Source organism: Microtus ochrogaster, unplaced genomic scaffold (genome assembly GCF_000317375.1).
Source record: "Microtus ochrogaster isolate Prairie Vole_2 unplaced genomic scaffold, MicOch1.0 UNK4, whole genome shotgun sequence".
Classification (NCBI taxonomy): domain Eukaryota; kingdom Metazoa; phylum Chordata; class Mammalia; order Rodentia; family Cricetidae; genus Microtus; species Microtus ochrogaster.
Genome location: NW_004949102.1, coordinates 17,917,218 through 17,934,010, shown reverse-complemented (window position 1 = coordinate 17,934,010; position 16,793 = coordinate 17,917,218). Strand labels below are relative to the sequence as shown.

General features: G+C 39.5%; 1 protein-coding gene across 1 annotated transcript; it reads left to right on the top strand.

The window, feature by feature from the left end:
- The first annotated feature begins 7,513 nt into the window (after window positions 1–7,513).
- Window positions 7,514–11,918, top strand: LOC101996455 (cationic trypsin-3). The gene is made up of 5 exons (XM_005365876.2): window positions 7,514–7,553; window positions 9,114–9,276; window positions 10,338–10,591; window positions 11,104–11,240; window positions 11,769–11,918. Exons 1-5 carry the CDS (start codon window positions 7,514–7,516, stop codon window positions 11,916–11,918), a joined length of 744 nt encoding a protein of 247 aa, XP_005365933.1.
- Window positions 11,919–16,793: the final 4,875 nt, after the last annotated feature.

Below are 16,793 nucleotides of genomic sequence, written 5' to 3'. Positions count from 1 at the left end.
CCAAGTACTTTATCTACTGAGCCATTCCTCCTAGTCTTGTTACTGTTATTTTTTTGCTTGTGCCTGAAATCTGAAATAATCTAAAACTCCAATATTTAATTTTTTTTTTCATTTTTACTTTTATGTGTTTATGACTTGGAATCATGTGAGAGGGCATAGTCAAAATACCAGCAAAAGACAGGCCTAGGGGCTTATCCTCCTAACACCAACAGAGCAAGGCAGGTGGTCTTTGGAAGTTCCAAACCAGCAAGGGCTGCACAGTGAGACACTACATCAGAAAAAACAATCAAAGAAATGACCAACTTCCAGTTGATGACATTGTTAGCATCCAAAAAATTTTGACTTTGGGGCCAGGGAGATGGCTCAATGTTTAAGAGCCCTGGGTGCTCCTCCAAAGAACCCGGGTTTGAGTCCCAGCTCCCACACAGTGGCTCACAACCATCTGTAACTCCAGCTCTAAGAAATCTGATGCACTTTGCTAGATTCCTCTGGTACCAGACGTGCATGGAGTGCATAGATAGTTATTCAAGAAAAACACCCATGAATATTTTATAAATACCCTATGTAACATTTTTTGGAAATGCTACCCATAAAATGAAGGTTAGTGTATTAATGTAGGTTAGAATGATGAAACTTGAAGACAGCCACAGAAAAAGAACAGATTTTCATGAATTACTGGTGCGTTCCACATTTTGTTGTGAATATGTTTGTTCAGCACATTTTTTGTAAAAAATTATATATAATCTGCATTGTTGGTTCTTGCCTTGTATCATTTGTCTGATTTTGTTTGTTTTAAAAAGAATCTCACTATGAAGCACTAGCTGTCATAGAACTTGCTGTGTAGACCAAGCTGGCCTCAAACTCACAGAAATCTGCCTACCTGTGCCTTTGGGGTGCTAGGGTTAAAGGGGTGTGCCAGCATGTCCATCCTTTGTGTCTTGTCTTCTGACGTACCTTTTGTCTATCAATTTCACTTCCGTTTCTCTGTTAATCTCACTGTCCTCTGATGTAATAAGTTCACTTCATAAAACCCTCACCGACTTATCCTATTTCACTTTGTAAATTGTCTCTTGGTAGGGCTGGGCTTCTGGTATGTACTTCTTAAATCCTGTGTTGGACATAGAAGCTGATCACACACTGGAGAAGCATCTTTGAAGCGAATTCTTAGAGATAATTAGTATTTGAAAGTCATAACATGTGAATTAAAAAATCATTCTAACTTGTCTGATTTATCCATTATTCTCCATGAGAAGTTCATTTATTCATGAGGATATTGAAGTCCAGATACAAAACTGCTAGTGACGGAACACGCACAGGAACTCTGATGTCCAAATTGAAATGTTCTTTCACAAGATTTTCTTCCTCGTACTTTTATTTGTATTCTATGTCTGTCACTCTTCCCTACACTAGTCTCTTTTGCTAACCTCCCAGATGTAGCACCTGCTCAGCCATCCTCCTCCTCCTCTCTCTCCATAAACATGATCTAAAGAGAAAGCCAAGATGTTTCAGATCATTGCCACCTCTAAAACTAAACTAACATCCATTTCATTTTAAATCAAGACAAAGTTATTTTAATAGTTTCTCTCTTACCTTTATGGCAGACTAAGTATAAAGTTCCTGCCTGTGCAAGGTGTATGGCTTGAAACCTAAATGCTTAAAAATGAAGCTTTATTAAAACATAGATATAATCAATCATTTTCATATTTCACATGATTGTATCTGTGCAATAGTACAGTAGCCTTGACAGAGACATCCCCTGCAACAACTAAAAATTTTTCAATTGAACCTTATATAAAAAAAAGTCCTTTCAAATAGTTTTGTGGTGAGAATTCCAAGTAGCAAGAGTAGAAATTCCCTAAACAAGTATTCCATCCTTGAATAGCATCTCATGGAAACTTGAACTAAAACTCAGGTTACCCAAAATGAATTTTCTATACTCTACCAGTCATGGTCTGCATGTGGCAAAGAATAGAAATGTAGCTAAGGCTATACCCACAGCTGGGTGCCCAGGTGAATTTTTAGAAGCACTTGCTCTGTGACCTATTTTCTGTATTTTTACTGTTCTGTTTTCTTATATCACATATTAGGTGTTTTATTAAAAATTTGAAGGAGATTAATTTAATTTGGAATTTTCCATATGCATTAGAGTTAAGAGGAAACATTCCTTCCCAGTAATGAATGACATATTAGCCAGGAAAGTAGCTAGAGAAGCTAACAAAAAATCCAATGAGAGTCAGTGGAGGAAAGGAACATGCAATGCCTTCAATGGCTGATTCCTCTTGTTCCTGCCAGTGAGAAAGTCAATACATTTATCTGAGCTCAGTCAGCCCCCAGTTTAGACTCAGCAAGCTGAGACTTTCAAGGTCACAATGTCACATGCATGAGAAAGACAAGTAACAAACACAGACTAATTAAATACAAATAGAGACATCTGCGCTGGTCATGTGCTTGAATTCCCCATACTCATCTCTGGTGCTTTGAACAGGATGAGGAAGAATGCCCTCAGACTATGTTGCAAAATCAGTGATGGTTAGAAATGAGAATTCACTGATATCACTGAGCACAGATATTTTGCACAAAGAGTACAAACGAATATATTATTATGTGGTCAAGAAACATTCAACATCATTAGCTATAAAACATCAAAAAATACTTCAAAGTACTTGAGAAGTTCATGAAAATCTTGTGACATTCTTACAAGCCTAAGAATCTAAAGACTATATCAGGATATATTTTTTCTGTATTTGTTCAACTGCTGTACATAACTGATTACATAAATTATGCATTTCTATATACAGACATATATATATATATTATACACATATTTACATGTATATATGTATATATAAAACCATATTGTAATCCAGTTATCTTAGTATCCTGACTATCTTAAGTCATCTCTACCATTTCCACTCACAGACAACTATCACAGAAGCCACCATTATTGTTCCTGAGCTTGCCATTTCTGGACCTAACATCCTATGCTAAGTATGGTATTTCAAATATGGTATACTCATCATTATTAGCCTTCAGCTTAAATTTAGATAGTATGAACAGGATCAATTCCTTTAAAAGTGACCATTTATTTTAATGTCCATCATATAAAACACTTTTGTAAAAAGAAATTAAGAAAAAAAAAAGAGGTTTGGGTGCTGGAAAGATGGTTAAGATATTAAAGTACATACTGTTCTTGTAGAGAACCCAAGCAAGGTTCCCAGAACCCACATCCTGTGGTTCACAAATGCTTTTAACTCCAGCTCAAGAAGGTCTAGCATTCCCTTCTACCCTTTGTGGACACCACACTCAAATTCACACATATTCTGATAGACACACACACACAAATAATTGAAAATAAAATATTTTTTCTAAAAGAAAAAGAGTGTATTCAATTCTCAAAATGTAACTGAGTTTACCACACCATACTTAGTGGTTTGCATACACGTAGATGTAGAAATATTACTAGAATGACCAATGGCCTGAGATCAGTACTTGATGTTTTCCTATATGTCCACTACCTCTTTTTGATGACTAAATCATTCTCTTATCATTTAACAGACCCATGTTTTGTTGTCTTGTTTTTGCAGGAAGGAACTCTCAAAATTATATATCTACCCATGCTCTTACACGCCTGCCTGGAAGCCTCCATTCTTTCCCTCTCAGAAAGACTGAACATGATAAAGAACACGTAGGCTCACCGGGTGAAGCACTGAGGGACACAGTGGCACATGAGCCAGTTATTGAAAGAAGTCTTTCCTAATCTTCTTTCCTAAAGACCCAGGTCTCAGATGAGAGTCTGGGGAAGTTCTGAGGGTGATATTGGATGGTACAACTTCCAGCATTGTCACTGGAATCAGCATCAGATCACTGAAGAGTAAGAAGATACCCCCTCATTCTGGCCACTGCTCCTTCTACTTTTTAAATTTTTTTCTGAATTTCCTGAGAAACCGCCACACTGCTTTCCAAAGTGGTTGCACAAGTTTGCATTCCCACCAGCAATGGATGAGTGTACCCCTTTCTCCACAACCTCTCCAACAAAGGCTATCATTGGTGTTTTTTATTTTAGCCATTCTGACAGGTGTAAGATGGTATTTTAAAGTTGTCTTGATTTGCATTTCCCTGATCGCTAAGGAAGTTGAGCATGACCTTAAGTGTCTTTTGGCCATTTGACGTTCTTCTGTTGAGAATTCTCTGTTCAGCTCAATGCCCCATTTTACAATTGGGTTGATTAGCCTTTTACGGTCTAGTTTCTTGAGATCTTTATATATTTTGGAGATCAGACCTTTGTCAGTTGCGGGGTTGGTGAAGATCTTCTCCCAGTCAGTGGGTTGCCTTTGTGTCTTAGCGACAGTGTCCTTTGCTTTACAGAAGCTTCTCAGTCTCAGGAGGTCCCATTTATTCAATGAGGTCCTTAATGTCTGTGCTGCTGGGGTTATACGTAAGAAATGGTCTCCTGTGCCCATGTGTTGTAGAGTACTTCTCACTTTCTCTTCTATCAGGTTCAGTGTGTTCGGACTGATATTGAGGTCTTTAATCCATTTGGGAACAATGTACCACTTGTAAGATGTGTAAGGGAGCCAACCAGAGGCCAGCTCTGATAGGAGTCAAACTTAAGGCAGGGTCTGATGTGGCCCCGATATGTAACTGAATCAACCCTAAACTGTGAACCCTGAGAGTGCAAAGCTAATGCCTACTGGGAAAATGAAAAACAAAAACAACAAACAAAAACATGGGAATTTTGGAGGGTGTCTCAGGCTCACACTGCTCTGCTCCAGAGACACCGCCATCTCGAGCCGCTGTGTCGATCCCCGTCAACAAAGGGACTTTGAGACTGTCTGTTGGGTGACTTAAACTCCAGCAATCATAACGTTTTTCTGGCACGGTTCCTCAGTTTACACATGCCACTGGCTGATGTTCTCAGGGACCTTCTATAACTCCCAACGGTGTCATCCTCTTGCCTTGCCTCGGCTGAAGAACTGAGCTTGTTGCTCCCTAAGCACTCTAATGGGAGAGGATTACCCAGCGAAGCCCGCAGTATTTCCTGCCCCGGATTCCCTCTTAGTGGGATGATATCTATTTACAGATGAGATAACCATAATCTTTATAATAGCATGATATTGTAGGAATGTTTGTGTAAATAAACCGAGCATATTGGAAAGGCAAAAAATAAATAAATAATTTTTTTCTGATTCTTGGGAATCTGTTAATGGAAACTTCCTACCTTGGACTCCATTTAAACCATTCGTTTTGAGTATCTATATTGACCCAACACTTAAGGCCTTTTCTTTGCCAATAGCAGTGGATACAAAATCTTTTTGTCTTTTTCTTTCTTCCCCCTCATCTGAAATTCTCAAGTGGGGACAGTTTTGCTTGGAGAAGACATGGGAATTTGTCAAAGGTTGTCACAACTGCAAGAAAGAGGAAGTGAGTGGTCTTTGAACCTTAAGATTCTGTTAAACACCCTACCGGGTGCACAGAATAGATTCCCACAACAAAGACTTCAGAGGCCCCCCAGTGTCAAGGTGGAGAATCTGTCTTCCCCTAATACAGTACTTTGTCACAGTGACCAAAGTAACAGACAGATAAATTAAGAGAGGAAAGATTAATGGCTTGTGGTTTAAAATGTGACAGAGCAGAGCCATTTATGTCACTGCAAGCCAGGCAGCAGAGAGGAGAATTCAGACACTCTACTGGTTGTCTCCTTTCCTAAAGGCCTTTTTACTCAGCTTGGGCCTCCAACCCAGCAGTGGAGCCATCTACATTCTAGGGAGGAATTAGCCTTCAGTTAACCATCTCTGGAAATGCCCCCATACACAGAGCAAGGGGTGTGCCCCTTCAAATTCCTAAACAATTCAAAATCCTATTGTATTGATAATGAAGATTAGACATCCCAGCTAAGTTGTTTTACTAGCAGCAAAATTTTAAAACTCACCCAAGAATGATAATTTTACATAGTGAGTGCTTTCTCTAAACAAATGTGGGTAGGGGTCAGTAGGTTAGCTTAGTGGTAGAACACGCGTTTTCTGGTTTAGCATGAGTGAGACCCTGGGTTCAACTCCCAATACTGCATGGGAGAAAACGTTGCCTGGCTTTTGAGGGTGGATTCCTCCATTAATTCTGATAATTCCTGTTTTAAAACTGCAATTATTGAGAAAAACATTATGACTTCCTTAAAAATCACTTGATAGTTCATCCTGTCTTCTTCATGTTTGAAATAATATAGTGTTGCCTCTGTCTCTGTCTCCTTTCATCGCCTGATGAAGGTTAATATTCAGGAGGATACCTATATGGTTTTTTTTGGGTTCATCTTATTTAGCTTCTCTAGGATCACTAATTATAGGCTCAATGTCCTTTGTTTATGGCTAGAAACCAAATATGAGTGAGTACATCCCATGTTCCTCTTTTTGGGTCTGGCTTACCTCACTCAGGATAGTGTTTTCTATTTCCATCTATTTCTATTTCTTGTATGCAAAATTCAAGAAGTCCTTGTTTTTTTACTGCTGAGTAGTACTTTGGAGTACCGGACAGAAATCTCAAGGTCCAAACCAGGAGCAGAAGGAGAGAGAGTACGAGCAAGGAACTCAGGACCGCGAGGGGTGCACCCACACACTGAGACAATGGGGATGTTCTATCGGGAACTCACCAAGGCCAGCTGGCCTGGGTCTGAAAAAGCATGGGATAAAACCGGACTAGCTGAACATAGCGGACAATGAGGACTACTGAGAACTCAAGAACAATGGCAATGGGTTTTTGATCCTACTGCATGTACTGGCTTTGTGGGAGCCTAGGCAGTTTGGATGCTCACCTTACTAGACCTGGATGGAGGTGGGTGGTCCTTGGACTTCCCACAGGGCAGGGAACCCTGATAGCTCTATGGCTGACAAGGGAGGGAAACTTGATTGGGGGAGGGGTAGGGAAATGGGAGGCGGTGGCGGGGAAGAGACAGAAATCTTTAATAAATAAACGGAAAAAAAAAGAAATATAGTGTTGCCTGATTCTGCCAGAAGCCTGCCTTGCAATTTATAGATCAGATTGCTAGCAATGGAAACTTGGTGTGAATGTAAGAGATTAGAATGACCCTAGGACAAGGTATATATATATATATACATAGAGAGAGAGAGAGAGAGAGAGAGAGAGAGAGAGAGAGATTACCAAATAAACAATGGTGTGTGAAGGATCACAGTTCCAGAGAGTCTTTAAGAAAAACATTCACATTTGAAATGTCAGAGTACCTAAGTTTATATCTGAGAATCTGAAAACCTGAAGTCTGTCTTGTGACCTTACTCTTACTCACTTTCCTACTATGGTGAACTGCTCCCACCAGGTGAGTTGGTTTCTTATATTCCCACAACCTTTGGAAGGAAGGGGTTGCTGTTTGGATAATTGAATTCTAAATTTAGTTTCCAATGAAAAAGCTTTCCGGGAACCTATGGTCATGGGCATTAACAAAAGCACTGGGGTTATAAATAGCCATGGAGCAAAGCCTTCATCCTGTCTACAGACGCAGTGAGCTACCATGAAGACCTTCATCTTCCTTGCCTTCCTTGGAGCTGCTGGTGAGTCTCTTTAATGAACAAATCAGTAAAAATTATTCATTCACCTAAATTAGTACTTTGTCCCCTGGAATACAGAGTTTGTATATAGGAGGCTTAAAATGTTGGTGCAACATTGTGCATTGGATGTATTTATGGATAATTAAAGTTTGCTTGCATTGAAAGATCATGTTTCAGCATCGGTAGCATAAGTAAGCAGACTGTCTTTAACTTCCAGGGAGAGTCCATGAATTAGGGGTAAAGGATAAAGAACATAACAAAGGGAGTATTGGTATTGACCTCTCTGGAATACTGATAATAATAACAGGAATTGGGACTGGAGGGATGGCTCTCTGTTTGGGAACGTGTACTTCTCCCAGAGAACGTGAGTTCAGTTCCCATTATTGATATCAGCAAGTTCACAACCATCCATGATGCCATCTCCAGAAAGGGAAGGGGAATCTTTGGCTACCTCAGGCACTTGCACTCACATGCACAATCCCCACCTATATGTTTCAAAATAGAGTATTTTTTTAAAGAAGAGTAATCTGTGCTTCTTGAAGACAATGTAAATATCAAATATGGGCTTCCTGAATACTGAAAGGCTGATTATTTGGTCCAGGGATCAAATTTTATTTCTCATGGAAAGAAACTTGTGGGCTACAATATACTCATATTTACTAATAAATTCTCCCTTATGTGAATCCATAGGCCATTCAAATCATTAAACATTGGGACATGACCACTTCTAGGTTAGTCTTAGCAATTTATTAATTTTCCACAAGGCAAGGGTGGTATTTTGGACTTAACCCAAGACTTAGTACATACCAGCTACAACATATATATGACCCTCTATTTCATTTTTAACTTTTATGCAGAGTCTTGCTAAATTATTGAGGCTGCCTGAGAGTATATTCTGTACCCTAGACAGCCCTTAAGCTTGCCATTGTTCTGTCTCAGCCTTTAACACACGCCTGGGCCAAATGCACGAATGTCACTAAAGTTTTAGTACTGAATGTAATACTAGAGTCTCCAACACTCAGCAGTATAAATTAGATGTACATTTTAACACTTTTGGAAATATCTTAGGTAATGAAATTACTGAATTCATAAAAATAAAGGAAGATTCTGGAACTGTAACAAATCTTGATGGCAGAAGATCCTACTACACAATACAGGAGCACATATTGCCAAGGTTGTTGGCATAAACGGAAAGATTAGGAAAGGCAATCCTGTAATGTTTGGTGAAATTGTTTATAAAAATTTAGGTGACAAGCAACACAAGAGATAAGGAGAACAGAAAAATTAAATCAGTGGTTTTTTCTAAACTAGAATGCTCTAGGGGTGCTCTGTAAGTTTTCCTTGCTCCCTTATGGAGACAGGCATGCCATGCCAACAACTCGCCATTGGTCAAGATTAACACAAAGCTATCCATCTGTATGACTTTCCAGCAGGGTTCTGCTGTAAAGTATCCCTCCAACACATCCATCATTCCCTGATTATATGAGATAGCAAAACGAAACAAGTGTGAATCAGTCATCCTATGGTGGTTTCATTTACAAGAACATCAAACTTTCTTCTTAGTTGCTCTCCCCATAAATGATGACGATGACAAGATTGTTGGAGGTTACACCTGTCAGAAGAATTCTCTCCCCTACCAGGTGTCCCTGAATGTTGGCTACCACTCATGCGGTGGCTCCCTCATCAATTCCCAGTGGGTTGTTTCAGCAGCTCACTGCTACAACTCGTAAGTGGCCAATATTCACATTTCTAGGCTCTAAAGTCATAGTTTTCTTTAACTTTTTCAGAGTATAATTAGGCATCATGCAAAGTTGTACAGGATGATGGAAGCATTCAGATATTGGGCTCTAGAGGTGGCTCAGTGGCTAGAAGCATGTGGTGCTCTTCCAGAGGGCCTGAGCTCGATTCCCAGCACCCACATCTGATGGTTTACAACCACATGTAACTCCAGTGCCAGGTGATCTTGTGCCTTCTTCCTGACTCCATGGGCACCTGCATTCACACATACACATATTCACACACAGACATACACATATAATTAAAAATAAATATTTTTTTAAGAAATCAGATACTAAGAGCTTGATTCTATCGCAACAATTTTATGATCTGTTGAGAAACATTTATGTGGAGTTTTGCCTCACAACTCACTACTATCTTCCTATGTGATGATACTCAAGACCAGAAACAAAACAGTAGTTAATAAAGTATGTGTTCAGATTGTGAATCACTACATAACTCTAACAAGGGGAAAAGGGCAGGTGGAGATAAAACCCATTGAATCTTCAGTACACTATTAAAAGCAAACATCCATGATTCTGCTCCCATAACATTACACTCCTTTTCAGTCAAGCACGGTGGCTCGCACCTTTAATCCCAGCACTCCTTTTCCGATTCCTGCTTCGTCATGCTATGTATTCCTATTTGTCTCAATATCCCAAATCCTTGTGTATTTTGTATATCTGAAATTCTTGGAAATTATAACCAGAGGAAACATGGCAAATGCCAACCAATTTCCATCAATTAACTATCTTCAACAATTTAGTAGGGGTGCTTCTTCCTATCTTATATCTTGTATTTTAACGTATACTGGACTGTGAGTCGGTACTAGCAGGGATGCTTTTGCAAGAAATTCTCTGAGTTGTAAGTAGCAAGGGAGTGCACAATACACAAGGGTATAAAGAATGCTCAAATAGGCTGTAATTTGTATTTATTCTCATGATTGAGAAATTGGGAGGAAGGGGAAAAATTAAAGAAGGATATTTTTAAAATGCTAATCTTTACATCCAGTCGAATCCAGGTGCGCCTGGGAGAACACAACATTGATGTCCTTGAGGGTGGTGAGCAATTCATTGATGCGGCTGAAATCATCCGCCACCCTAAGTACAACAAAAAGACCTATGATAATGACATCATGTTGATTAAGCTGAAATCATCTGCTGCTCTCAACTCTCGAGTGTCCATTGTCTCTCTGCCAAGTTCCTGTCCATCAGCTGGTACTAAGTGTCTTGTATCTGGCTGGGGCAACACCCGGAGCAGTGGCAGTAAGTATCACTGGGACTTGATTGCCATACCATGTGTGAGAAGAATAAAGATGAAAGGCATGTTGGGAGCAAGAAGGTCCAAATTATTACTCAAGAGAAGATTCTCTGAAGGAAGATTTAGATACAGGCTGTCTTAAAATGCACAAATTAGAGTGAAGAAAATACTTGTGTTGAGACCATACAGTAGACACAACAAAAAACAAACTATTAGAAAAACTCCAGGTGTTCTGCTGAAATGGGGGATGTAAGTAGTCAGATGCTGAAGATTTTGGTCTTCCTTTAAGTCTATGCCTGTTGAGAGCTGTGGACAACAAGGATTGCACCAGATTTTTTTTAATTGCTGTTGTGAATTGAATAAAATTATGTAGCAAACTTTCTCAGAAAACGTTTTGCAAGATTATAAGTCATGGGGAACTAAAAGACCAAGGAAGTGTTAAGAAAGAGGAAGAAGGTGACGATGATGTTTCCAAGAGCACTGGGTAATCTTCCATTTCCATTCCTGTGTTTGACAGCCAAAATGCCTTCAGTCCTTCAGTGTCTTGACGTCCCTGTCCTCTCCAACAGTTCTTGCAAAAGTTCCTACCCAGGCAAGATCACCAGCAATATGTTCTGCCTGGGCTTCCTGGAAGGCAGAAAGGACTCCTGCCAGGTGAGTTTAGTTGTGGTTATTCTTCTTACTCATCTCTCTCTTCATTACTCCTGCTTTTCTGAAAAAAAAAAAGAACATTAACATCTCAGAGACTGTTGATGAGGAATAAAGAATAGATTTGGAATAAACTATAAAATGTCTCAATAATATTGATGATTAGGACTAAATATAAAAATGGTGTACAGAAATTACTACAAACATTTCACCTGACCAAGTACCTCAAAAGCTTTATTGTAAACTTTACCTTTGAAAAAGAGAAGATCTTTAGAGAAGTTGAGAAAGGATTCAGTCTCCCCAGTTCTCACACTGTCCTGAATTCAAAGGCTGACAGGGAAAGAGGTGGGTCTATAAGAAAGGAAGTTATAGAATATTGGCTTACGACAAGGACTGCGGCTTGAGTTTCTGGGTGTAGAAAAGCTATTTCATGGAGAACCAGTGAAAATGGCCAAGATCCTGGAGTAAAAGCTTAGTCCATCCTCTCATTTACATACATGTGAGAATTTTTCTTCTATTTTTCTGGTTATTTAGGGTGATTCTGGTGGCCCTGTGGTCTGCAATGGAAAGCTCCAAGGTGTTGTTTCCTGGGGCGATGGCTGTGCATCGAAAGGGAAACCTGGTGTCTACACCAAGGTCTGCAAGTATGTGAGCTGGATTCAGCAGACTATTGCTGCCAACTAAATGCCTTTATCTCTTCACATGCCATCTCTCTGTAGTAAGATTCACCTTGCTTCTATCCCCATCACAGTAAAAAACATTTCCTTCTTATCACATCTGTCCATGTATGGTTCTTGCTTGATAGTAATAAACTTCCTCCTGAGACTTACTGCAAAATGAGAAAAAGTACAGAGAGTTAGATTATTTTATGAAGATGATTGAGAAGGTAATTTAGTATTTCATTCAAATATCATTTGGTAATTTATTAAACTATTTGATAAAGTTTATTTGAATATTTGACTATAACATACACTCTTATGACCCAAAATGGTAGAACTAATGTTACCTATTTTTTCTATACTATATCCCCTCTTTTTTACCTTCAGAAAGAGATCACTGAATCTAATCTCTGTTGTTTTGCTATCTCCCTGACCATGAGCAGTGACAATTTGTAATAAACCCCTCTAAATGATGACAAACATCCATATCCCACCAAATGACCAAAAATCAACAACCCAACCTCTTTGGAATGTGGACATAGTCCACATAGTTCTCTAGTCTGTTTCATGTTGTTTGTGGGTGACAGAAAATGTCTTTATGGAACCTGGGGAAATTGATAAATGGTCAAGTTCTGGAAAACTAGCCATAATATTTGTTGCTCAATCTCTGTGTAATGGGAAATCTCAAAATTTATTTATACCCTGGATAGCTCAGTTTGTAGAGTATAAGACTCTTAATGTAGTATTATGGGTTTGTGCCCCATGTTGGGCACCATATATAGGCAGACTTGATTTTGGACTGTGAGATTACAAAAAAACAACAAGGAGGCTTACTAATTATTAAAGATCTGTCTTAGGCTTGTTTCTAACTAGCTCTTATAACTTAAATTAACACATTTATATTAATATGCATGCTTACCTCTCCTCCTCTATATTTTACTTCCTCTGTATTCTGTTGGCAACTCCCTCCTTTTTTCTCAGATGTCTCTGTCTTCAGAAGTCCTGCCTAACCACTTCCTGCCTAGCTAATGGCCATTCAACTCTTTTTATTATTTATTTTTTATTCAATCATAGGTCTCCCTCTTTCCCCTCTTCCCATACCCTCACCTCCTACCCCCTGCTACCCCTCAGAAAAGGTAAGGCCTTCCTATGGGGAGTCAACAAAGTCTGACATATTAACTTGAAGCAGGACCAACACCCTCTCCCTGCATCAAGGATGAGCAAGGCATTCCACCATAGAAAATGGACTCCAAAAGTCAGTCATTTAGCAGGAAATAGATCCTGATCCCACTACCAAGGGATCCTCAAACAGACCAAGCTACACAACTGCCACCCACATGCAGAGGGAAGCACACAGGTTTGTACAGGCTCTTACAGGTTCCCAGCTATCAGTCTAGAGTCTGTGAGACCCCATGATCTCTGGTCAGCTGTCTTTGTGGATTTCCTCATTATGATCTTTAATGTCTTGCTCATATAAACCCTCCTCCTGCTCTTCTACCAGACTCTGGGAGTTTAGTCTAGTACTTGGCTGTAGATCTCTGCATCTGCTTCCATCAGTTACTGGATGAAGGTTCTATGATGACAATTAGGGTAGCCACCAACCTGATTATAGGGGAAGACTAGTTCAGGCACACTCTCCACTATTGCTAGGAGTCTTAGCTGAGGTTATCCTTTTGAATTCCTGGAATTTTTCTAGCACCAGATTTCTTCTTAACCTTACAATGGCTACCTCTATTAAGATATCTCTTTTATTATACTATGATTCTGTCTCCCCCATCTCAACCATCCTGTTCCCTCATGCTCTCATCCTTATCTCCTTCCCTCTACTACCACCTGCCCCTAATTTACCCAGGAGAGCTCATCTGTTTCCCGTCCCAGAAGGTTCCATGCATCCCTCGTAGGGTCCTTTTTGTTACCTAGTTTCTCTGGAGCTGTGGATTATAGACTAGTTATCATCAGTTTTACATCTAGTATCCACTTATGAGTGAGTACATGCTGTGTTTGTCTTTCTGGGTCTGGCTTACTTGCTCAGAATAATTATTTTCTAGTTCCATCCATTTGCCTGCAAATTTCATGATGTTATTAATTTTCACAACTCAGTAATAATCCATGGTGTAAGTGTACCACTTTTTTTTAAATCTATTCTTTGGTTGAGGAGCAAGTAAGTTGTTTTTAGGTTTTGTTGAGTAAAATATACTTGTAGTATTTTAAAAGGTATTTTTTCTAACTTTAGCAATACTCTTTTTTTAAAGATTTATCTATTTATTATATATACAACATTCTGCCTCGATGTATGCCGGCACGCCAGATCTCAGTACAGATGGTTGTGAGCCACCATGTGGTTGCTGGGAATTGAACTCAGGACCTCTGGAAGAGCAGCCAGTGCTCTTAACCTCTGAGCCATCTCTCCAGCCCCCAGCAATACTCTTTTGAGATCAAATAGAAACAAAGAGAACAATATAAAGAATCAATGAAACAAAGAGTTGGGTCTTTGAGAAAACCAGGTCTTTATTAAACCAATTACAATGACACATCTTACACAGTGTAAAGGAGTATACCACAACACAGAAAACAATGAGAAAGGATTGTAGGAGGTAGAGAGGTCAAGATGCTGCAAAAAATACACTGCAGAGCTCATAAGAGCTCACAGAGACTCAACCTACAATCAAGAAATCTATGTGGGCATGACCTACACCCTCTGCTTAATGTTATGGTTATGTAGCTAGATGTTGTTGTGGGACTCCTCATAGTGGAAGAAGGGGCTGTCTCTGACTACTTTGCCTCCACTGGGGGGACTCTTTTCTTCCTACTTGATTGTTTTGACCAACCTTAAGGATATATGGCTAGTTTTATAATAACTTGAGATACCATATTTGATTGCTATCCCTTGGAGGCCTGCCCATTTTTGAGGGCAAAGGAGGAGGAGTGGAACTGTGGAAGGGTACTTAGCTGCAGGAGGGACTGGAAGGAGAGGAAGATAGACAGAATGCATTATGAATGCAATAGATCAGAGAATAAATATAAAGTAGAAGTACCAACACCATATAATGAATAGCGAGCAACTTTAAAGCCTTGAGTCCAGAAAGATAAAGAGAAACCCCCGTTAATGTGGGCTATACTATGAAATATAGCCCATGGTTTCATGAGTTGAACTGTATCTTCAGCTCCTAGTCCAGTTATGTGCAGTAGGGTTGAGTGGGGAAAAGCTGCTAACGGGGCCATGTCTTTGGATGTTATATTGAGTACTGAAAATTCTGATTCTTTGCATTCTGACTATGAAGTGCTGAGTCTTCTTTGCCAAGAGCTTCTGCCACCATGATATACTGCACCATTATATGAAGCCATGTACAGTTAGACTCAATCCTCTCAAACCAACAGACCAGGACATTCATTCCTCCCTTAAATTGATATGTCATGTAATCTTCACAGAGTTACAAAATTTGATCACCCCATGTTTTATGGCTTCTCTGATGCATGCACAAGTTCTTGAAACAGTGTTTTAAGCTAACATGAAATGACCCACAACGTGCTTATTTTTCCTCTCTACCATATGGTTAATAATGAGGCTACATGATGACAGAGGACAACTTGGCAGATATTTAGGATTAGAAGTTTATAATCCAAGATTAGGTAACTATGACTGTAATTCCTCATATATAAGCATTTAATTCCTTTCTTAATTAATTTCTAACAGGCAAATAGCTACACTAGTGTCTCACAGAATAAAGAATAGTAATAATTCTCTAAAAATTTGAGTGTTTATGGGAAGAGGGTTGAGAGGAAATTTAGGTAGGAAAGGCTGTGCAGCCTGGTTATTATTAAAAGTCTACATAAAGTTTATAGTGAGAATTGTGAGCAAAGGGGAGACTAGAATTGTGCAAAGCACATGTGTTTATGGTTTCAACTGTCCAGAAACTACTGCAGTCATAGACCAAAGGATAATGTTTCTCCTCAAGGTGAAAGAAGTTCTTGTGTAAGCAGCGGCATTGCAGGTGTGAAGGATCCAAGTGTTACAGAGTTCTGAAAGCTTGCATCTAGATGGCCTTTGAACCACTGTGTAGAAATATCAGATTCCTTAAGGTAACTTGTGAGAGGTCTCTGCATGAAGCTGTACTAGAAGTCAAAATTGCAATGCATACTAAGAGTTTTAGAGTTGCCATAAATATAGGTCCTCTGCTGAGAAATACTAGTAGCTTGGAGTTATGCCTGCTTAAGAGAGAATGTGCTCACGTAGGTAGACTGTCTACGTCTCTTGGACCTCAGATGATGCAAGCACATACCACAGACACTTCACAAAGAGCATCGTGACTTAAGGCTTATTTTTCAGAGTCATGTTTTTACATTGGTTCATTCTTTCCTTTCTATTCCATGCCTCCCATTTGGCATGGAAATGTATTTCTTGAACCATTGCATATTGGAAGTATGTGAAGCTTTGTCTATTTAGTGGAAATTCATAGACAGCTGGACTTGCTTTGTGGCTCAGAGGGGATTTGGGACTTGGGCTTTTGATCACTTGGAACGATTATGAGAGTCAAGCATAATGAGAAATGTACTTCTGTTTTGAAGCTGGGTCCTGTGATTCTTTGTTGTTGTGGCAGCCTGAGCTACCTAAGTGAAGATGCTCTGAGCATACACTATTTTTTCTTTTCCTCAAGCCCATTGTGTCATCATTGCCATTAATCCCTCCAAAGAATCCCCGGAAGCATCTGTTGGATCTGCTATAAAAAATCATTTAGTTTGGTGAGCCATGAACAAATGGAGATTGGAGAAAAGCAGGTGAGAAAATGTGGTTGTGTCTCACTCTCCAGGCTGACACGAACAGGCAGATGATAGCTCAGTAACCAGGGAAACATGACAGTTGAGGAGTTCACCCACATGCAGATGATAGCTCAGTAACCAG

Coding starts and splice junctions, on each gene's coding strand:
- LOC101996455 (XM_005365876.2), top strand. CDS start 7,514: ATGAAGACCTTCATCTTCCTTGCCTTCCTTGGAGCTGCTG. Junction 10,592..11,103: donor CAACACCCGGAGCAGTGGCA/GTAAGTATCACT, acceptor TGTGTTTGACAG/CCAAAATGCCTTCAGTCCTT. Junction 11,241..11,768: donor GCAGAAAGGACTCCTGCCAG/GTGAGTTTAGTT, acceptor CTGGTTATTTAG/GGTGATTCTGGTGGCCCTGT.